At 38.6% G+C, this 24756-nt stretch overlaps 1 protein-coding gene across 1 annotated transcript in view; it reads left to right on the plus strand.

Annotated features, from left to right (window-relative positions):
- Positions 1–24756, plus strand: part of mtor (mechanistic target of rapamycin kinase) — a 172724-nt gene that overhangs the window by 31659 nt on the left and 116309 nt on the right. The window contains exons 22-28 of the mRNA XM_041798734.1: positions 9566–9678; positions 10052–10214; positions 10693–10785; positions 13000–13146; positions 14712–14854; positions 17779–17941; positions 21160–21305. Of these exons, the coding sequence (XP_041654668.1) occupies positions 9566–9678; positions 10052–10214; positions 10693–10785; positions 13000–13146; positions 14712–14854; positions 17779–17941; positions 21160–21305 (968 nt within the window). The remainder of the gene's footprint in view (positions 1–9565; positions 9679–10051; positions 10215–10692; positions 10786–12999; positions 13147–14711; positions 14855–17778; positions 17942–21159; positions 21306–24756) is intronic.

Consider the following 24756-nt stretch of genomic DNA (forward strand, 5'->3'; position numbering starts at 1 on the left):
GGGTTTCTAACAACATCCGAAACGTTTTGTTTTTCTTTATATCCACAAATCAAATGTGATTATCTTATCTTTTTTTTTTTTTATAAAGTGTGAGCTGAGGGTTTGGAAATGGAAATGGTAAAGGACTTGAGCTTGTATAGTGTTTTCTAGTCATCTGACTACTCAAAGCTCTTTTACACCACTGGTCACATCTACCCTTTCACACCATTCACACACTGATGGCAGAGGTTGCTATGGAGAATTGGCCATCCTATTTAAAGGCATCAATTCACATCCACTGACAAAGTGTGAGCAAACTGAGGTGGGTATCTTGCCCAATGACACATTGCATGTGACTGCAGGAGCTGGGGATCCAACCAACAACCTCTGATTGAAAGACTACCTACTAAGCCACAGTTGCCCCATGCAACCCCTGGAAGTTTAACATGTTGAAATGTCTAAGGAGATCCTGTTTCAACAAGTTGTTTGAGATTCAGTTATTGCAGCAGGGAACACTGACAGAATTAATCAGGGATGAAAAAGAAACATGAAATGAAAAACTCAGTTTAAAATAAAAACAATAAAGGTTTGACAAATTGAGTGGTTACAGGAATGAATTCACTAAGGCTGGAATAGAAATTGTGGTCAGAGAGCTGGAACAGCTTTTAAAAACCTTGCTCTCAGAGACCTCAGCAGAGACTCAACAAATAAAAATATATTGCTTTAAAGCTGGTTTATGCTGCCATGAATGCTTAGTCAGCAGAGTGCAGAGGAATTGCAGAAATAAAAAGAAATTGAGTCCTTATAAAATAATACCAATAAAACAGACCATGCTGCCTGCAATGGCCGAGTGCAGTGATCATCTTAGTGTTGCTTTTTAATTATGCACACCCTTCATACTGCATCCCGTTCCAAGTCCTCCAACAATTCAACAGTTTCCTCTTTATACAACCCCTGTCAAGTTTCTTGTAGTTGACTTTTACATAATTTAACTGCTGGTCATAGGTCAGGTCTCATATGAACTTTTTTCTATCCAGGAGGCAGGGATTCTTTAGTCCTACTTTTATTCATTTGATCATGCTCTAAAAAAGCATATAATGGTGATAAACAACAAAAACATCATTCTTGTGCCCTCTTATTTACATTTTTACAGGGGGCTCTAAAATCAAACCAGATGTTTCAAATATAACATGATTTAAATAAAGAATCAGAAAAAGGAATGTAAATGGAAAAACATCACATAAAAGGCAGTCTTGATGAAAATATTTCCCTTTTTTAAGTTCAGACTGATTAATTTTGGAATTCTCTTTGACTTTCCCTTTTATTTTTTTTCTGTTTACTGAAGCGGGGTGAGGGATAACCTGCTCATTTTAACAAAACTGAATTTGAAGATTAGTTTTTGGGCATCTTTACACCTTTACTTTGATAGGAAAGCTGAAGAAATACAGGAAATATGGGGAGAGAGAGTGGGAAAGACATGTACCATCCCACCCCTCTAATTCTACCATGGCATAAAATCACGGAGAAACTCGACTCAGTACAGTCTGTTGTTAGCTGACATCACTGCCTTAACTGAAAGTTTATAGTCAGTTACATGCTGTGTTTTTTTTCATTATGGGGTAAATTTCCCAAATCTATCAGCCACGGTGTCCTACAGGTCATTGAAAGTATAATAACAGAGATTTGTACCAGAAAACAGTAAATGTAATCATTTTTCATGATTTTTATTTTTTATTTTTTTAAGGATTTATTTTTGGGCCTTTTCATGCCTTTATTAGATAGAGGAAGGACAGTGGATAGACTCTGAAACAGGGAAGAGAGTGGGAAGAGACGTGCGGTAAAGGGCCACAGGCTTGATTCGAACCCGGGTCACGCACATGGGTAACGCAGGGCTGTACGTTAACTTTTTTGGCCCATAGCGCTGGTGCTACAGAGGTCGACAATCTTGTAGCACAGAACAAAAACCTGTCGCACAATATATACAATGTTTGTTACATCTCTAAACCAACATGTTTTGTAAGCCGTGTAAGGTGATTAGAGCAGTATGATTTAGAAATCAGACTTTGAGATCAGACAGAGGAGCAAATTAACTCAGTTTGTGCTGCTATTTGCCGCTGGAATCCTTTTGTTTGTATTCATCTTTATTTTATTTATTTATTTATTTTTTTGGCAGGACCAACAGACAGCTTAAGTCTCTTTCTGTGTTCATCCTTATAACTTAAACTTTAGTGTGTTCTAGAGACCGAAGTATGTTTCTTTATTCATGCTTAAACTGTGTTTCAAGGACTAAAGTGTTTGGTCTATGCATTTATATATATTGGTATTGATGTCAGCTAAATTTAATTTGTAAATATCCCCATGTTGTAGAAACCCCATTATTGTGCATTCCTAGTCAAACTAAGAAATATAGTAAAGTTTTATGTTCTCATGTGGGCCTTTTTAATGGATTTCTTGCAGGCCAATTCAAAAGGACCAAGGGCCACAGTTGGCCCACAGCCCATAGTTTGGACACCCCTAATATATTTACTGATACTCATAGTAATAGGAGAACATTCCTAACATTATTAGACATTTATTAAACACTGTTAGAGTTTGGTCCTTATTGTAGTATCACACTGGGTTCTGATGTTTAAAGAGCTAATGTAAACGCACAGATGCTCTTTTCTGTCGAACAGTGTAATCATAACATCAGTACTAATGGAGTTCAACAGTAATTAAGAAAAAACTATCTCTAAATCATGTCTTTACCCTAACAATAAACAAAGTTTATGCAGTGTGGGGCTGTATTGATCTTCTCCTCCATGCTCCTGTCTCTCTCTCTCTCCCTCATCTCTCCCTTGTACACTGCTGTCTGTCTGTCAGTGTCATATCAGACCTGTATGCTAAATTCAGACGCCTGTTTTCTTGTTAACCAAACAGCAGCAGCTACGATATTAGTGGAGAAAAATGCATGGTTTTATACATTAATCTTTAATGAGAAGTTAGTGCAGACTGAGAGCTCTGTCCTCTCACTGACAGCCACTCACTGCAACCATGAATGCGTAATTGGAAAGGGCGAGGCTAATGGAGAAGTAAGCTATTAGATACACGTTTTTAACATCATCTAGCCTACATGCCTTAAAATAAAACTTGGGATTGTAGCAGAGCTCCTCTTCAACATATTGACACTTGTACTGTGTCTGCCCTGAGTCTGCCCCGTCTGTAAGAGCTGCAGCAGGTCTCTCTCTCACCATCGCGGAGCGTGGCCGCTCGCATCCCAGACGCACAGTATTGCGCATGATGAGAGGAAAAAACATTCTGCTTGAGTCTAAAGTGTACCAGAAATAAGAAATAAATGAATTTGGCATGAAATTCAAATCTCAAATCAAAGTAGAGTGAGGTTTTTGGGGCATCAAGTCAAACCTAAAGTGTTATCGGCGTGTCTGGCACGCACACACCTCTCTCACTTTGCCATTGGACCTGTGCGATGAGGAGTGAAAACCTCATAGCACAGACCAATTTTCTCATAGCATTTGCGACATACAGTTGAAACCAGAAGTTTACATACACTATATAAAAAGGCACATAAACTTTTTTTCTCACCGTCTAACATTAAATCAGATTAAACTTTTCCTGTTTTTGGTCAATTAGGATTAAAAAATTAAATTATTAAATTATTTCTGTTTGCTAAATGCCAGAATAATGAGAAAAGGATTTTTTTTAGACAATTTGTATTACTTTCTTTAAAGTCAGAAGTTTACATACACTAAGATTACTATGCCTTTAAACAATTTGGGAAAGCCCGGATGATGATGTCATGTCTTTGGAAGCCTCTGATAGGTTTATTGACAACATTTGAGGTAATTAGAGGCACACCTGTGGATGTATTCTAAGGCACACCTGAAACACACTGCCTCTTTGTGTAACATCATGGGAAAATCAAAAGAAATCAGCCAAGATATCAGGAAGAGAATTGTGGACTTGCACAAGTCTGGTTTATCCTTGGGAGCAATTTCCAGATGCCTGAAGGTGCCACGTTCATCTGTTCAAACAATTATACGCAAGTATAAACACCATGGGAATGTCCAGCCATCATACCGCTCAGGAAGGAGACGGGTTCTTTGTCCCAGAGATGAAATTGCTTTGGTCCGAAAAGTGCATCTCAACCCAAGAACAAAAGCAAAAGACCTTGTGAAGATGCTGGCTGAAGCTGGTAAGAGTGTGTCATTATCAACAGTCAAACGAGTCCTGTACCCACATGGGCTGAAAGGCCACTCTCCCAGGAAGAAGCCATTACTCCAAAAGAAACATAAAAAAGCCAGATTACAGTTTGCAAATGCACACAGGGACAAAGACCTTAATTTTTGGAGACATGTTCTGTGGTCTGACGAAACTAAAATTGAACTTTTTGGCCATAATGACCATCATTACATTTGGAGAAAAAAGGGGGAAGCTTGCAAGCCTGAGAACACCATCCCAACTGTGAAACATGGGGGTGGCAGCATCATATTGTGGGGTTGTTTTGCTGCAGGAGAGACTGGTGCACTTCACAAAATAGATGGCATCATGAGGAAAGAACATTATGTGGAAATACTGAAGCAACATCTCAAGACATCAGCCAGGAAGTTAAAGCTTGGGCGCAAATGGGTTTTCCAAATGGACAATGACCCTAAGCATGCTGCCAAACTGGTTACAAAGTGGCTTAAGGATAACAAAGTCAATGTTTTGGAGCGGCCATCACAAAGCCCTGATCTCAATCCCATTTAAAATTTATGGGCAGAGCAAGTTGGCCTACAAACTTGGCTCAGTTACACCAGTTCTGCCAGGAGGAATGGGCCAAAATTCCTGCAAACTATTGTGAGAAGCTTGTGGAAAAATATCCAAAACGTTTGACCCAAGTCATACAGTTTAAAGGCAATGCCACCAAATACTAATGAAATGTATGTAAACTTCTGACTCTCAAGAAAATGATAAAAAATTGTCTAAAAAATTATCTCTCTCATTATTCTGGCATTTAGCAAATAGAAATAATTTTGGTAATCCTAACTGACCAAAAACAGGAAAAGTTTAATCTGATTTAATGTTAGACGGTGAGAAAAAAAAGTTTATGTGCCTTTTTATATAGTGTATGTAAACTTCTGGTTTCAACTGTATGTCGCACTGTACAGCCCTGTAGTGCCTTAAACCACCCGACCATCTGCGCGCCCCAATTTTTCATGATTTTTAAGGATTTATTTTATAGACTTAGAGATGCTTTTCATGACTGAAATTTGGCCTGGCGGTTCATAACACAGTGGCCTGTCACACAGAAAAACTGAAATAAGGATTTTTTTTCTCTTCACAGGGACTTTAAAACAGGCTAAAGGACTGCTACATTTGCATTCCAACTTATGATGTGCTTGTTTTAAACCTGGATGATTAGGGGCAGACTGTGGCTCTGATCATGGCCAAAGCAATACTGTAAACACTATAACTCCATACACTTATTGCTAAGTTAGCTCTGCCAAAGCTCAATTAATTCACTGACAGATACATTTTTTCCCATAAGTTTCAAAAACTTGACAATAAAGATCCCCAGTTTTATATTGTTCAGATACTCTAATGATGAAACGGCATGTCAGGAAACGTGGTATTTGAAGTTGCAGCTTGACACCAATCAGAGGGATAGAATCCTAGAGAAACAAAACTTTAAACTCACACTGATTCAGTTAGAAGCTGAAACAAACTATGAACTGAACATTGTGATGTTATGCATATATGAGTTTGATATTGCTTCTCAGGCTTGTTTGAGGGGTAGAAGGGGTTGTTGGACTTTAACATGCCTTTTACGTGTGTGACCCTCCTAATTATGTATGACTGCAACATAATTTTGTTACCAAACTAAACTTAAAAAAAAAGTACCATGATTTGGATTTCAGGTCATACTGCCAAACTCTATCCGAAGGCAACAAACTACATGGTATAAAATACACACAGAGGAAAAAGAGTGATGCTTTTTTGGCTGCTGTTTATGATGTACAAGACTAACAGAGACTAAAGAAGTCTTTTTGGAAAATTAACTGTAGAAGTAAATCATTTGTTAACCACTGAAATAAAGATGTAAGCTATACTAGCCCACAGAAATGTATGTTAACAGTCCAGTCCACACTATTTCTTATTCACAAATCGTAAGTAAATTTTCCCTGTGGATTTCCATTGAGCCATGCCAAATAATTTTCCAAGAAGGGAAAACCCTGTACAGCAAATGAAATGTATAGGAAAGAGTAAACATCTCTGAATTTTTCAGATGTATAGTGGCTAAACCTTGTCCTTATTAAAATATGGATAACTAAATAAGGGCAGTATATTTTCACATAGAATTATAGAGATTTAATAGTCAGGGCTTCAAATTTTGTATCAGTCACAGCAGTAAAATAACAAAATTTATCTCTTGATTGAGTATCTTTGAATTATGCTAGTCATTTTTTAAACAGTCAGAAATGATTACTTGGCTCTCTTAGAAATTTGACAGCCATCCTGATAAATGGAAAACGTGGAAACTTGTGTGTCATAAATCTGGTGGAGAAAGCCCACTAATCAGATTGAAAAGATCAAATGTTAGATTTGAGCTGTTATGTGAGTAGAAGACTTAATTTTTCTGGGTCTGCCAAAATAAATGTGAGTTTAAAATGTGTCCCCATCATTCCACACTGTATCAGAGAGCCTAAGAGCTTAACCCACAGTTGACTTATTTGGGTGCTGCTTTCTGTTCACGGTTTCCATCAATATCCATCAAAATATCCATTCAGGTCCAAGCCATTCACTTGTATTACAGTGGTTTAAAGGCGGCATAGACTTGTAGCTGACACACTCTCCTGTTTCAGCAGCTGTTGCCAGCAGTTTTCAGGTTTTCTCTCAAGCTTTAAATCATGGTTTAAACACAGACCGCAAACACAGAATCATAAGAAGCTCAGTCATTTAGTGCTCTCCAGTCTGCTTCTGTTGTTTCTCACAGGCTGCAGTATTAGATAACCCAGCAGCCCACAGTCTGGATTGTCAATAACTCAGGCCAGGGTCTGGAGGCTAATGTTTAGCACAGGGTGGGGGTCATGGAATGGGGGGAGCTTGGAGTCGAGTTACCCTGGAGTCTAAAGGAGAAGAAAAGAAAAACATACTTCCATCATTTCAAGAAGCCGTTCTGTCCGGCCCCCCAACACACACCCACACGGTTACACCTCCACCTCGGCTTCCTGCTGTCTCGCCGTGCACAGTTTAGACGTGGGGGTGGAGGGGCTTGGAAAAAACAGAAGTGGTCATGGCGGGTGTGAGGGGCTGGGCCGGTTTGTTGGCTGCAACTTACGTCATCCTTTGAGACCACCATCCATCCATGCACACATGCTCCACACAACATGACGTGACAATACAACCAAAACACAGACACATTTTTAGAGAAGAACCACACGGCTCATATTTAAGTTTAAAGATGTGATTTGGACAGCTCCTTTACTGAATGGAAGCAGCACCCATAACACCAAATGAACCCCACAACCATAATGATACATTTTAGAACTTTATACTCTGTCATTTTAAGGTTTCGCCCCAGTAGAAATTGCACAAGAATATAAACATAAGCAAATTCTAGCTGGGATGGCTGGCATAAATGGACTAGTAGCGCTTAGCCCTTTTTATACAATCAAGATGAGAAAGTTGTTCTGCAAGTAACTTGCAACTAGGGATGGGAATTGTCAGATTTTATTGATAATGAACCTTTACTCCTTGTTGTCTGAGTCCTTATTGATAACGCCAGTAACATTTAATTGGCCATATATTAATCAGTTGTATATATTTTATTAAGAAAACAAAATTTCACCTCCAAACAACTGTTTTTATTTAAGTCGGCCCAAAGACCTACATTTTCTCTTCTAGAAGGCATCTTTGAAAACATCATGATGATATTTTATTTACTGTGACTTTTTTATACTTAATGTTTAGGATTTTTTTGAAACATAACTTACACAGTGGGAAAAAAATGCCAGCCATTCAAGTGTTCATTTCACAGTTTACAATACCAAGTTACAAAGGGATTTTAACACATTATTCCAGAATTAGTAAAGTAATTCGAGCGTCTAGTAAAAGAAGGGTACATGGCATTCAACTGAGATGAAAATGTCTAAGTCAGACCACCAAAGGTGTTATTCATTCGGTCAAATATGATATTCATTTAGCCTGTCTTTTAATTTATAAATCCTTTCTCAATCTCAGTAAAAAAAAGTCAATTTTCCATCTCATGAACTTCTTTGATAATTTCAACACATTTATCTGCTGTGGAAGGATCCATTTGTAATCATTTACAGGTGCACTCCTTTTTTGCTGCTACTTTAAACATTTTTACTTTATGTTGATCTATCACATAAAAGCCAAATAAAATATATTTACGTTTCTGGTTGTAATGTGAAGAAATGTGGAAAAGTTCAAGGGGTATGAATACTTTTGCAAGCCACTGTACATCTTGGTCCGTCCTGAAAATTCCCCCCCCCCCCCGCCGCCATGATGCCAACACACTGATCAGAAAAATATGATGCATTTCACCATTAATGCTAGTAATTTTTAAGATTTGTTTTGGGACTTGTTATGCCTTTATTTACAGAGGATGAATGTGGATTGAGTCAGAAAAAGAGATGAAAAAGTTGGAGTGATATGTTAAAAGGAGCCACAAGCCAGACATGAACACACAGGGGGCACAACCTAACTGCGAGGCCACTTTCACACCTTGCTATTTATTTAGCTGCTCTATATTGCTCGGCTGTCTTTGCTGTTTGTTCTGGCTTTGTTTCTCTCTGTAAAACATAAAGGAGTCACCTACAAAAATGAATGCAATAGATCCTTAATGTCTATCTTGATTTTAGATTTAAAGAATTAAGTAAATAAAACTGTGAAGAATATCACTTTGTGTGTAGATTGGCCATTTCCTTTACAGCGAGCTCTTTTGGACTGGTGAAAAAATATTTCTCTTGGAACAATCAGACCTCTGAAGTCTTTGGTAGACAAAAAGCATTTTTCTCTCTTGTTTGTCAGCTTAAATTTCTGAAAGCTATGGTGAATTATTGTACAGCTATTTTTCACTCTGCTAATGCTTTGTTTTTCTCTGTCATAATTTCTGTGAAGTGGTTCTCAGAATCAGGTTTTGTGTGTTTTTTCTTATTTCAATTCTTTAAGTGTCTCAATATTTTCCCATTTTCTTTCCCCAAGCTCTAAACCTCTCCCTTTTATGAAATATGACCACTGGCCCATCAGCAGGCTTAGCGTGTGTTTTACAGTACTGATTTTTTTTTTTTATATATATATATTCCGTTGTAATCCCATGGCTACTTGTGCTGTTTTATGGTCTTTGGTCTATAAGGTGAACACAAAAAAGACACTTGCTCGTTTGTTTGTTCACTTATAGCAAAGTGGAATTTTCCTGGAGTGCTAGCATTAGTGCCAGCGCCATGCCGAAATAAAAACCCTGCCAGCTTTTCTTTAAGTACTGCAGAAAAAGCCTATTTAGCCATAACAAGCCATTAAAGAGAACTGTTCGTGTTTACTGGTGCAGCATGTGAGACTTATCAGTGTGTGCTCTCCTTTGCAGCTGCTCAATGCAATCCAGCTGTTTGGTGCCAACCTCGATGACTACCTGCACTTGCTGCTGCCTCCTATTGTGAAGCTGTTTGATGCCCCTGATGTGCCTCTGCAGGCTCGCAAGTCAGTACTACTCATGATTGCTTCCGTGTTATGGATCTAATGAAGAGCATTTTAGTGTTTCCCTGATGATTTAATTTATTCACCTTTATTATATCGTTTAACTTCCTCCTGTTTTAATTGATGCATAAATAAACCACAGAAATGGAAAAATGCAAATATAACAGCTTAATGTTTCCAGGCAGAAGAGCTCGGTTCTACTGGTAGAATCATTAACAGCTAAACATTTAAAGCTCATCTGGCAAATACAGTAAACTTTTCAAATGTCCTTTTGGCTGTTTTTAAATGCCAGTTGAAGCAGTGATGGCTCTGTCCAGCTAATGTTCAAATGAAGTGGAGAATTTTGTTTTATCTGTTTTTCCTCTGTGTTGCTCAGAGTTGCCTTGGAGACACTAGACCGACTGACAGAGTCCCTGGACTTCACAGACTATGCCTCACGCATTATCCACCCGATTGTTAGGACACTTGACAGTACACCAGAGCTGCGCTCCACCTCTATGGACACCCTGTCCTCACTAGTGTTCCAGCTGGGCAAAAAGGTATTTTTGGCTGTCTTGAGGGCTGTCTTTAGATGTAACTGTTACTACTGGAAGACCACTTACAAGCTCCCCACTGCTGGCTTCTCATGAACAGCGATTCGGCAACCCTCACCCCCTCAGTCTTTATTACTTCCTGCCAGACTGCTGATGTCATTGGCCATTAGGCGGCAGGGGGTGGTGTTTATGAGAGTGGATGAGGTCACATTTACCTCTTTCTCTCCTCCTGTGCCCTCCCCTCCTTTATCCCCTGAACCCTCCTATCGTTTGTAAATCCAGCCACAGAACCGCCATCCCACGTGCAGCCACGTCTGGCAACCAACGTGCAGAGGAAAGCTTTTGATCTGGAACTCATAATGGTTAGATACAAGTGCAGGATACCAAGTTATGTGGCCTGAGGCAAGGGGAAAGCGGTAGCAAGGCTTAACCACATGAAGAGCAAACACACCCTTTTATTTATCCTCCTTCCCTTTCATTTTAGTACCAAATCTTCATCCCCATGGTGAACAAAGTGATGCTGAAGCACAGGATCAACCACCAGCGTTATGACATACTCATATGTCGCATTGTTAAGGTAAGACCCCCCTCCCCACCATGCATCCTACATACTGTATATCCAGCATACCTCTATAAATGACCTTTTCGAGCCTCACCCTCCTTGGTTACTTTTACTCTTGATGCTGGCTCCTTCCCAAATGCAGTACTTGAAAATAAATAACGATTTGACTAACTGATGGATCTGATTCTTTTACAAACTCAGCCTCAGTAAAAGAATAAAGACAGGTTCAGTAGGATAATGTGAAATCTCTAAAAACTTGTAAAAATTATTGAATATTCTGTTGATGTCAGATATCATTTGCTGTCCTCCAGTCATACATCAACAGAGTGCTTGTTTTGCAACAAGAGATGCCTGCTTTAATAGACCAGTAATAACATTAAGTTGCTAGAGGATGTTAATGCCAGTCAGCTAACTTTACAGAATCGCTTTGTCAACATAACATTATGCTAATGTTACAAGCAATAAAACATGCAAGTATTTCTGTGTTTGTCAATAGAGATTGAATTGTCAGTGGGGTCATTCAGAAAGTAAAACCCAAAGAGGGCATTTTCATAATTAATCTTTTGTTTAGGAAATAGGATGAACATTACCTCTGGACTGGGGCTGGGTGATTTGGGAACATAATCTAATTGGGACAGTTATTTTTTCCAGTATTGCAATTGTGGTAAAATATGTGATTATTTTCCAAATTCTTCATCTTGTGTATCGTTCTACAAATACAAGTAATAACTCATTTTTGTTATAACCAATGCTATTTTAGATAGATTAAACAGAAACTGTTCTTTCTTGTAGGCCAAGCCCAGATATTAGGAAGGAATAAGATGATGCTTGAATTAATATGAGTTACATATTTTTATTTATCTATTTAAACCACAGTTCTAAATTGACTGTTGAACTTACAGCCCTGTAAGCAACCATCATGACACATTACAAAGCTCTGCTAAACCAAAAAATAAAAGTCAGTGACAGAACACACGACCTGAAGTGCAGATTGTAGAAACAATCAAAGGAAATCTGGGGCTTTACCACTGCATTCTTTTAATTAAAACTAAGTTATTAAAAGAAACAAGATTTATAAATGTGGATTGCAATTTTTAAACACTGTGTGAACTAAACTAGACAGTCTTCAAAAAAAATGTTTTAGAAAAGCTTACTGAGTTCTTATTATTAGCTTAGAGGGCTGAACTATTTTGGAGCAAAAAAGAAATTAACATTATTTGACCTATTAATCGATGTATTGAAGGGAAGGACCATTTCTTTGCCATTCTTATTTTTTTTTATAAAGAAAAATGTTTAAAAATAGGTAGATAAAAGTAGGAATTTTATTGCAAAATATTCTAGAAAGAATTGACACTTGAATGTTTAAAATGCAGAAATTGCAAAATTTTTATTGAACTGGTATCTAACTTCTGATCAACTGTTCCGCCTTACTCTTGATTATGATGTGGATATCTTGGGTCACAAATCATGGCTGTAATAAATGCCTTCATAGTTTGTGTCTGTTTCCAGCAGCGGCACTACTGCCTGGGTTTGAAGATTCTTTAAAAGCAATGACAGAACTTCTGTCAATGAGGCAGACCTATTTTTCCAAACAAAGATCCTTTTATGAAAGGGTTTACTGTTTAGATTTCCTCATTATGTGATTGCAATGGACTGTGGTTTCACCTGTGCTCAACTCACAGCAGGGCATGTCAGCATCTCTGCTTGGTCTAGGCTGTTTCTTATATGTTGTGATTTTAAATCATATGACCATTGAGTACAGTTTAATGGTATTACAGACCTGTTATCCAATGCAGAACTTGGCCCCGATAAAGGTTTGCCCTACCGGAGGTAGCCCAGCCATGGTAGATATGAGAGGTGGCTCTCTGAATGGTGGATTAGCCGACTATGCAGAGAGCCAACAAAGGGTCTATTAATACACTGACCTGGTCACATCTTTTCTGAATTCATGTGCAAATATAATGTACCTCATGCTTAGTCTGGCCTCAACATTTGAACACATGACACAAGCGTGATGCACATGGCCGAGCTACAATTACATAATTATAAATAAACATTTTTTAAACTACAGTGGGCCATAAGAGAGTCATTACTTAACCTTGTTTATCAACAGCTATTCCCCGGAAGGAAATGTACTTCGTAAAACATGTTTTGAAGGCCTGAATCAACAGTCAGTCTGTGTGTGGGCTGTGTGTGTGTGGCCTATGTGTGTGTTTTTGACCACAATAGGGCTACACTCTGGCAGAGGAGGAAGAGGACCCTCTAATCTTCCAGCACCGCCAGCTCCGCGGTAACCAAGGTGATGCTCTGGTCAGCGGGCCAGTGGAAGCAGGACCCATGAAGAAGCTTCACGTCAGCACTACTGCCCTGCAGAAGGTCAGAAGACATTTAGTTTTACAAAAAAGGTCTCTGATATGTCCTTGCAACACACACAGGTCTGTTGTTTGTTTGACTTGCATAGCTGGGACTGCAGGTCTTCAGATTGTGTACCCTAAACAGTCCTTTGTACAAGTCATTAGTTTACTTGTTTTGAACTCCAGACCAACAAACTGTTGATTAATTAAAGGAAAAACAAAGGAACGGGAAAACACAATGAATGCAGATGCTTCCCTGCAGGCCACCAGGGGGTCACTAAATGGTTTGGGGAAATGGTAATGTGAATCATATGGCCTTCAAAGTCACTAAACACTTTAGCTACACACGGATTTCTAGTTAATAGGTTAGCTTTGATTTTAACCTGGGTTTTCATGGCTACGGCAGTGGTTCACTTCTTGAATCACTTCAGTAACTGCTCTGTTGGCATGTTAGTTGTGCAGCATATGATATGAGCAAGCAATAGCTGCCAAAAAAAAACATTTTATTGATGTCGGATATGGATGGGCAGATTATGAGAGAGGAGAAGGGCAGTAATAGGAACCAATTAAGCATGTGTAAATTTCTTTAAAGCCAGGCATGCACTACATTGTTTTAAGAACATAATTTTGGAGCATCAGCTCGTACTTTACTAGTGAATCATTTATGAAGCACAACCAAAGCTCACGATTTATGTGCTCACAGTGTACGACACGATTGTCTGGCATGACCTGAGTCCTCATTCTGTTTAAGTTCAGTAAAGCTTCCTTTTAAAACTCCCCCAGACAGAGATTAAAGTCAGACCTCTTTGCTCATACATATGAATCAAATACAAACAGTCAGTAAACATCAAAAAAAACCAAAGGTTTCAATCAGAACAAAAATCCCCTTGAAGCTGAAAGTCCACAGCTGTACATTCTTCTCGTTCATGTCTTTATTGACAAGTAGGGGAAGATATATCAAACAGGTATGCCAGTTGTTGTCATGTTGGTTTCAGCTGCTGTCTGCATGTTTGTGCATGTACAACAAGGCAAAAAGGCCTGATGTGCAGAATTTGTTGGTGTCTCTTCCCTCAATATGTTAAGAGTTTGTTGTTAGACCACCAAAATATGAAATATGCCAGAAAATCAACTGAACAGTTGGGAGTAGCAAATCAGTCATGATGGTCCGTCTTTTCCCTCCTGTACACTGCCTGACTATCAATGCACAATCCCACTGAAATTTCACCCATCTTCAAAAATCAGCTCAAAAACTGGATTAAGTTTGGTTTGAAATGGCTTGATGTATGTCCAGCTTTGCATGAGATATTCATCATGCTGTTTACTCATACCATCCTACAACAGGCACTGATCAAAGCCTGATACTTGTGTTTTTAAGATAGGTTAGTAGCTTGGTTAAAGAAGAAAAGAAATGTAAAAAATGCAGCTCCAATCTTTGCCAGATGTCCTGACCACTTGCTAAAATTGTGTGTGTGTTTCTCCAATCATCCTGTTCATCTTCGATGTGACTAAGATGTGAAAGGACAAACTGTGTATCTCCCACTTAGTTCCCTGTGACTCCTGAGATGCATGACTTATGTCTCTTCACAGGCCTGGGGTGCAGCCAGGAAGGTGTCCAAAGATGACTGGCTGGAGTGGCTGAGGCGCTTAAGTGTCGTTTTACTGAAGGAATCGTCCTCCCCAGCCTTGAGATCATGCTGGTCGCTGGCCCAGACCTACATCCCTTTGGCCAGGTGCACTACTGTGTCTCTAGTTCACTTTCCTTCCCCTCTGGTCCTCTTTTCCTGTGCTCAGTTTCTTAATGCTTCATATCCATGATGGACCACAACAGTGAAAAACATTCACATGATTCATTAACATGTTAAAAACACCAAGAAAAAAAGGATCTCTTAAATTCTGCATCCATGCTTAGCATGGATCACGTTTTCAGAACTGAGGGTTAGGACGGACAAAGCTGCTGTGTTGATGATTCGTAGTTACCGGCAGTGCAAGGCTTGTTGCACTAGCTACAAGTTTCCAGATGTGACTTTGTGTAGCTGTAAATTTGAAGCAGACTTTTTGGGGAAAATACTATAAACGCTGTGTTTTAAACCTATTAAACACCAGATTATAGAATTATACTTGTGCGCAGAAGGAAAATCCAACTACAGATTGATCTGCTGATTTTCCAAAGTTATTTAGAGCCTGATTCCTGTAAATTTAAGTGTTGGTCCTTAGCATTGTTAGCCTGGTACCACTTTCATTTTGAGGCTCATGTTTTATTAGCTTGGTCTGATGTGTCTGGTTGCCCACAAAGCAGACAGTATTCCTGCACTGTGATTGGCTGAAAAAGGCAATTTGTCCATCGGTAGATTTGTCAAAGCTTACTCATGTTTTAAAAGAAAACTGATAATTTCTCTCTCTCTCTGTATTTAATCAAACTAGATCAGAGGCATAGGAAAATACTATAATAAATATTCATAATACAAATAATTATATTGCTGTTGTACCTGGTCTGCAATGATAAGATTGCAGCTCTTGCTTAATTACCTATAGTGGAATTATGTTATCATGAGATTACTGAATGCTGAGCTTGGAGTTGACATTTCCAAATCAGTCAGAGAGGCAAAGGTACTATACTTGATCCACCACTGCAGATCTTATTCATCTGTGCAAAGAGGACTCCTCATGAGGTTTAAAGCCGTTTAGTGCATTTCCTTTTTTTGAGAGAGCAGCTTGGAGCTACAGTGTTTCTTAATGTCGCTTTTAGAAATAAGAATACATAGAAAGTCATTTTAAAACAAGAATAATGTTCACTTCTGTGGTCAATTTTCATTAAAATTTGCATTTGGGGTGAAATCCCACCTAGATAGTGGCAGCTTATCAACCTCTGGCTTTCCAGAATTTCCTCTCTGGGGATCAATAAAATATTAGGGGTGTAAATCACCAGTTTCATCCCGATAGGATACTTTGGACAACGATACGATATTTTCCAATATCACAAAATCTGCCACAATATGATTTCGATTCGATTCAATGTAGGGGCCTATGATCGATATCAGGTGATTTTATGCAAAAATTTCTCACAGTTACGGAGAAAAAAAAAAACAGTTTCTGCAATTAAATTAGTGACAGGTCTCTGCATTTAATAAAAATATCTCTAACAAAAACAACAAAGACCTGACTACATTTAGATTAGGAACATAACTATGCACATTTGTGTTAAAACATGTTGATTTAAAACAGCAAACATTTTCAGTACCAAACATTTTTATTTCCTCACATCCTCAGATCACTCTAAAGCACCAATATGGACTTTGTGGACTTCAACATATATTTCTGCTCTATATCAGCCTTTTATACTTTACACAGGGGCCTGTTAATGTGACAGATGGTTCATTTTTGTAGTTAATTCACCTTATGAGATTTAAATGAGGTTAAATATGTGGTATATGATATTATATAATGATTCTTTATTATTTTTTATTTATTGCAAGCTTGATTTTAATAAATGGAAAGGGTAGACATTAGACTAGAGCAAAGTTTTGTTATAAAAGATGCTCCTGTAATGTGCAGCTTCACAACAAGAGCAAGGGGGTGGGTATGAAGAGAACAGCTGTCCTGCTTGAACCATGTTAAGTTTGGACAGTTTATGTTTTCATTGTAAATCTAACGTGAGACGGCGATGTAAAATAAGTGTATCAAAGGAAACATCCAGCAGCTGACTTTTCCCTCTCTGTGTGTCTGTGGTCTGCTGCAGACAGCACTCGCGCTATCTCAGCCATGAGTGGTGCTTGTATCCATGAACGATCTCATACGACAGTTATATACGGATAAAGACGTAGACGTAGTCTGCAAACTTGGGAGATCCATCCTGCAGTAGCATCTGTCTGAAATGTATCCACACAGCCGAGAGAGGATAGGATATTCTCTTTCCCTCAGCCGCAAGTTTTCAGTCACTGCTGCCAGTTAGCTAGCTTGCAGCTAGCTTGTTGTGGACGCTGCCTGCGGCGGAAACTGTCAACAGGCATATGGGGGTAATTTCAAAACAAAGCGTAGCTTAAAGCATTGATTTAGATAGATGTTTTGACTTTCTATCAATCTGATTGGATCATCAATCAACCAATCGATATATTGATATACACCGATGAATCGTTATCTTATCCCTCCACATTTCTTCTGTGCACGGGATGGACCTACTGCTATGGCATACATGCTGTTGTTGTGATTGGCTGTTTGTCATTGGAAAGAACTCTTGTCAGCACAGTTTGATCAAGTCCACAGGACATTGAAATTGATTTTCCAAGTACTAGACTAACACTGGACCATAGTCCCTCTTCCGTTGTAGTTCCCTCCCTCTGGAACACAACTCCTGAAACATTTCAAAGACTTCTGTCCATCCACATTCAAAAAACTGCATAATAATGTGACCGTGTTTTGTTCTTTCATTGTGTTGTTTGTATGTTATTGTTTATAAGACCTTTGTATGAAGTTGCCTCTTTGTTTAGTCATGCTTTGCTGTTTGTAATCTTTTAAACTAACTAATGTTCAAAATCTTTGAGTATCTGAAAAGTAAATTAAATACGATTTAATATGCATTTTGGATTACGTCCAGCAGTGTTTGAGTAACACGTTCTGTCTTTGCTTTAACATGAAATGCTCTTTCTGCTGTCCACAGGGATCTGTTCAATGCTGCCTTCCTGTCTTGTTGGTCTGAGCTGAGTGAGGACCAGCAGGATGAGCTCATTCGCAGCATCGAGCTGGCTCTGACGTCCCAGGACATCGCTGAAGTCACACAGACTCTGCTCAACCTGGCAGAGTTCATGGAGCACAGTGACAAGGTTAGAATTTAACTGTAAAACATACATTTAACCATAAATGCGCTATGACATAGTTTGAGCTGGATACCACTCTTCTGGTTTAGGTGATTGCATGACTGTATCTTAAACTACATTTCTTTAGAACTCAAATCAGCCTCACATTCAGGCTTTTTCGACAAAGAAGTTTATTTAAAGGAGCTGATAAATGAATGCTTTTATTTAAAGCCCAATCTGCTTTCAAACCACCCTTCTTAAATCTATTTGGGTTACATGTTATAATTACTTCCAATGATTCAACCATAACGTCCCCATTTTTGATCTTTTTATGCAAACCTAGCCTTTTTGAACCAAGGAATACATGCCTACTGAGTACAAATGAAATTCCATGCACTACATCATGCTGAAATACCATTTAAAAATGTGCTGTACTTACATGAGTCTCCAGCTGGCAAAGCAGCGGCATGCAGGCCTCATCTGTTTTAGTGTTGTCTTTGTGGAAACAACGATGATGGTTCACTTGGCTCAGTTAATTTTATGTCTTTCTTTGTCATCAACATGTCTTTACACTAAGCTGTGCATGAATGCTGTCAGTGTTTTGTATTTATGCATCTGCCAGAAAATGTCAAATGTTGAACCAGAGGCAGAGCTGATTTTTTTTTTCTGCTGCAAATAACAGAGCCGGCTAAGAAATTGTCAGAAAATGTGTCAGTGCAAATACAAGAGTAAACAACCCATGTGTGTCTTAGGTGCCAAGTTTCCCCACAGATCAAGAAAGTAATTAAAAGCACACAGTTACTGAGTGCCAACCAGAAATCAGTCACAAACAACACAGCATCATGAGAACAGAACAAAACACCCAAAAACTATTCATAAATATTTATCTTCTTACATTTTACTAGTTAATTGGAAGTAAAAAAAAGCCAGAAAGTAATGTCTAACACCATTTTACACCCACTGGCCACTTTATTAGGTACCTGTTCAATTGCTTGTTAACACAAATAGCTAATCAGCCAATCACATGGCAGGAACTCAATGCATTTAGGCATGTAAACGTGGTCAATAGGACTTGATGAAGTTCAAACTATGCATCAGAATGGGAGAGAAAGGAGATTTAAGTGACTTTGAGTGTGGCATGGTTCTTGGTACCAGACAGGCTAGTTTGAGTCTTTTGGAAACTGCTGATCTACTGGGATTTTCACACACAACCATCCCAAGGGTTTACAGAGCATGGTAAGAAAAAAGGAAAATATCCAGTCAGTGGCAGTTGTGTTGTCAACAAGGCCTTGTTGATGTAAGAAGAGATTGGGCAGACTGGTTCGAAATGATAGAAAAACATTGCCCAGTCTGATGAGTCTCAATTTCACTGCAACATTTAGTTGGTAGGGTCAGAAATGCCATAAACAACATGAAAGCATGGTTCCATCCCGCCTTGTATCAACAGTTAAGGTTGATGGTGGTGTAATGGTGTGAGGGATATTTACTTGGCAAGCTTTGGGCCTCTTAGTACCAATTGAGCATTGTTTAAACACCACAGCCTACCTGAGTATTGTTGCTGACCATGTCCATTCCTTTATGACCACAGTGCACCATCTTCTGATGACTACTTCCAGCAGGAACCTGACAATAAGGTCACTGTACTTTGATGACCTCCACAGCCACCAGATCTCAATCCAATAGAGCACTTTTGGGATGTGGTGGAATGAGAGTTTCACATCATGGCTGTGCAGCCGACAAATCTGCAGCAACTATGTGATGCTATCATGTCAATATGGACCAAAATCTTGGAAGAATGTTTCCAACACCTTGTTGAAACTTTGCCACAAAGAATTGAGGCAGCTCTGAAGGCAAAAGGGTCCAACCTAATACTAGCAAGGTGTAGCTAGTAAACTGGCCAGTGGGTTTATATCTGTGGTCTGATTATCTTATTGTCGTCTGTACCTCGGCACCATTGTAAGTGAGGGCTCTCCCTCAATGTGTTTTCCGAGGATTTAAATAAAATGAATGAAATGAGTGAATATCAAGATGTATGCGGGAATGCTCGTACAAAATGACACAGTAAAAGTTAACTATGAGGATTAGCTATTCCCTCAAGAAACTTTGATTTGTTTTGCTTTTACTTTTTTTTTTTTTTTTACAAGCTAATGATACTTCATTTCCCTTTGGAGTAAAAACCTGCTTTTATTTTGAAAGAAAATCTAGAACTTGTGGTCAATAGAAAATCACAGTATTAGGTTAACCACAGGGAAGAGGAACTTGCTATTGATGGAAAATTAAATGAAGTAGCTAAAGGAAAAAATGGAAATGCTTTATGTCACAAGGTGCAGATTCCTTTTGATTTCACCACTGAGCTGTCTGCAGGCTTTAAAGTGAAATAAGTCATTCAGCAGAGTAGCGGTGTCACTGAAAGAGAAGGAAGACACTACAATGTGCAGTATCCAGAGGCAGGCCTGTTAAAGTAGCTCAACCACTTTTTTGTCTACTACAACCAAAGAACATGAAATTACTGGGAATGATAATTGAATTTGTTGATTTCAGGCTTAATCTAGCTGGGATAAATGCTGATATTCCTGGTACATGAATTCTTAATGAGTGGATATGCACTTAGTGAACACAAGATTAATCGTGTAGCTGAAAATGTCAGCTCAAAACCTTACTGTATTGGCCACCATTTGGTAAGTGGAAATGATCAATCCCCAAAATCCCTTTTGAGGTGAAAAGGTTTGGACTTAATGTTTAAGACTTCCAAAAGGTTAAATGAATACTCGTTTTAAAGGTGAGCTTTCCCTGTATTCTACTGTTTGACCACACATGCTGAGCCAATTAGTGACGATACGGTTTCGTTGAAGGCAGAGACCGTCATGGTTGGGTCATAATACATCATTTCAGCAGGGTTCTCTCCTGCTGTGAAACTGCAGTAAAAACACACATAAAGTGTCATATTCCCAGCCAGTGGAAAAGAGGGTCATAAGATGTTTTCTATGGGCTACCAGACAGCTGTGTGCAGGTTAACTGGAAGACCAGAGGCACATTTGTACAGATCACTTCAATGCTACATCAAATAGGCTTTTTATAGTCATTCTTCAGTGTAAAATTACAGCACATGTCAGTCAGGGTTTATCAGAATAATGGGTTGTTTTGATATTCTAAACAACAGTTTTCAAATAGAGGACCACATATGTCTCATACAACTCATTATTTATATATTTTTAATTATTTTTTATATTTTGTTTTCTTTCTAGGGCCCTCTGCCCCTCAGAGATGATAATGGCATTGTGCTGCTTGGTGAGAGAGCTGCGAAATGTCGTGCCTACGCCAAAGCTCTTCATTACAAAGAGCTGGAGTTCCAGAAAGGTCCTTCTCCTCTGATTTTGGAGTCACTCATCAGGTAGGAAAAACAACAGGATGTTTTAAATATTATCTGATCTACTCACTTGTTATTATTCCTTGCTCCTTATGCTGCTCCATTAAAGATACAACATTTCTGTGATTATGGACCGCATAGGACTTACTGTCAACCAGAGAGGAGCATAATTCAGTCTGGTAAATGCAACTGAACATAATTTTCTCCTAAGCATTTCCTTTGATGCCAAATGCCTAGAAAAAGTGGTGTTTTGACTTTCTTTCTAGGCATTTGGCTTTGACTTTAACACTTAAATTTGTGTTAAAGCTGATATGAAATTAGTCACCTAGGGATATCACAAGTTAAAAGGTCTGCTGAAGCAGTTTAAGAGCTGCAGTTTAACCTTTTTTGAATGTATGAAAGATAGACGCAATGACTTTTGGTGGACTTAAGCATTGTGTTTACAACGACTCTAAGAATGGAGATAAACTTTTTGCTACCTCAGGCCTCTAACGTGATTCATTTGCTGGCTAGAGAGTGACTCTTTGTGATCGTAGTCCATCAGATTATGTTTCACCCTGTGTAGAAATTGCCTATGACAAAGAATTTCTGTGTGACTTTGACATTTAACTTTAGCAGTAGAAGACTTATTTCTTTTCTTTCTTCTCAGTGTTATTCAATTTTATGAAAAACTAACAGGCCTCTCTCTGATTCAAAGTTTTCACATCAGAGCTCATTGCTTACAGACAAAAAATGGACCACCCTCAAAGTTATTTTAAGGTAAAACATTAAGAAATTGTATTTCACATCTCCTCCTGTTCCCCAGCCCTTTGATATCAGCTGTCATATTTTCCATCGCTTTCCCCTTTTCTCATCCTTCTTTATTTCTGGGCCTTTGGCATGGCATGGAGAAATCTGTTTTCCAGGCATCTAATTGGACGCTTGCCCCCTTTTCATCTACGAGTGTCTGGACTTGTGTTTCTCTGGAGCCTGTTTTCAATTTCTCAGGAGCCTTGATGATGATGAATGATGGGAGCCGGCACTGTGGTGTTTTCAATATCCCCATCTGGTTCTCACCTCTGCAGGATTTCCCATAAAAAATCTAGAGGCTGGTGTGCAAAAAACACGCCGTAAACCTGGCTTTACTGAGTTTTTTCTGTATTTTGGAAAAGGATTTGTTAATCCAGGGCACACTTTTTGATGACTAGAAGGCACGGTCACTGCCTGATGACTCATATTTAGTGTTAGTGAGTTTGCAAGTTTCCAGGATTTGGTAGCAGCGTACTCTCATATGGAATCTTAGTTAGAAATATGACAAACACTTACCGATAAAAGGTTTATGAGTTGTACCTGGTCTGAATAATGTGTCAGGGATATTAATTAAAAAAATGGTAGTGTGACTATATTTTACCACTTCAGATTGAGCCAGGAAATTGGTCACAGTTTCCCTGAGACTCCCACTAAGAAAAGAACGCTATTATTCAGCATTTATCCCTGTGTTACTATGTTATTAGTTCACCATGCACTTTTTTTAGTGGACTTAAATTAGTGATTTATATTACTTTTTTATTTCGCTGATTTTGACAATACTGAGCAGAACTTGATGTGGTCTTAAAATGCACTAACATGGACTTCAGTGAGCTGACTTGAGCTTGGAGTGCTTCTCAAGTTGTATGACTATCTTTTTGCACTGTTGGTCACGCTAACTTATTCATACACTGATGGTGGAGGCTTCAATGTAAACTGGCCATTAGTATAAACTAATCCCATTCATATGTACTTGCACATCACTCATTCAGTCGCAGCTATTTGAGGTTAAGGACAGAAACACATGTGGTTGTCTGTAACTGGGGATTGAACCCCCTGACCTTGTGGATACAGGACATCAGACTCCACCACTGATCGCCAGTCAACCCCATCACCACTTTTGCAACTGTAGCAGGCTATTTTTTTTTCATTTATTTCATTATTTCAGTAATGAAGTGCTTGGACATGGAACTTTGTATTAATGTTATTAGTGTAATGATTAAACATGAGTTCGCAATTGGAAGGTTGTGGGTTCGATCCCCATTTCCTGCTGTCTTGTCTTACCCAATAGTCCTTGGGCAAGACAGGACAGCAGGAAATGGCACTTCACCCCAATATGCTTCCACTGCTTTATCAGTGGTGTGTAAATGTTTTTGGATGTGCTTGAATGAGATTAGCTTGTACTGATGGCCAATTATCCAACCCTCTAAAGCAGCCTCTGCCGTAAGTGTATGACTATGGAGTGAAAAGAATAAAAGGGTAGGTGTGACATGGGGTGTAAAAGCACTTTGAGTTGCCAGATTATTATTTAAATTTTTTTAACCAGGAAAAAACCTCATTTAGATTAAGAATCTCATTTACAAGAGTGTCTTGGCCAAGACAGGCAGCAGCACAGTCAAAGACATAGACATAAAAAACAAGAAATTACAATCACAGTAAAAACCAAATCCAGAGTCATAGAGCAGAAAGTCATCAGTCAAAACATCTACAACCTGATACATCATCCTCAAATGCCTTCAATACACCTTTAAAAAGATTTAAAGAGACCATCTCCTCATAAATAAGGTCTCCTGAAGAAGATTCCAGGCTGCAGGAGCAGCTTACCTGAAACTCCTTTTACCCATTTCAGATGACTAGAAAAAACGTTATACAAGCTCAAGCCTATTTACTGTTTACCATATGATACTGTAAACAGAATTGGGATGGAGATCAGAGGTTCTGCATTTTTTTTAAATCTGGAAATCGGTAAAGTTTTAGCTGACTGGCACTGCTTTCCTGTCTGAAAGGTTCATCCTCACATCATTTTGTCATATCACTGGTGCGAAAACAAAACAGTTTTTGTAAAGTGGATCATAATCTCAAAGCATATCAGCATTGTGCATTAAATTGAATCAATATGTTGTCACTTTGACTGTTGGCTTAGGGGAAAAAAACTATCCCTGGACATTCCTAGGAGTACCTGCTCCAGGACTTAACCTTCTTGCCTCCTAAACTTTGAAGCAAGTCCTGTTATTTTCAAATATTACCGTAATTTGTTTTTGGTCAATCCTCTGAGCTGAAATCGACAGAATTATGACATGTTCATGGTCAGCTCAGAACAATGACTAGTAGGTGAATGTAAATAAAATGTCATGATGTGTTCAAATGTAAAACCAGGATAAGGAAAATTCACCGTTTGACAACAAACTTCAAAACATGTAATTGTGTTGACAAGAACTCATTTTTTTTTGCATGTGCAATATAGAGTAGGTGTAGGAGATAGTATGGTGATGTTTTAAGCCTTTTAAGTCAAGCTGTACTCAGCTTATACCACTTCTGGTTTTGGTCTTTCCAGAAAAACAAAAAAACAAACAGATCTGCACTTGTCATAAAGTACTACTCTTTTTTTTATTTTTAAAGAAAGTGTTATCAGCACACAGAAATGCTAAAGCTAATTAAAGAAAACAATAGAAAGTATTGATTATAGTAT

This window comes from Cheilinus undulatus, linkage group 11, assembly GCF_018320785.1.
Source record: "Cheilinus undulatus linkage group 11, ASM1832078v1, whole genome shotgun sequence".
NCBI lineage: Eukaryota > Metazoa > Chordata > Actinopteri > Labriformes > Labridae > Cheilinus > Cheilinus undulatus.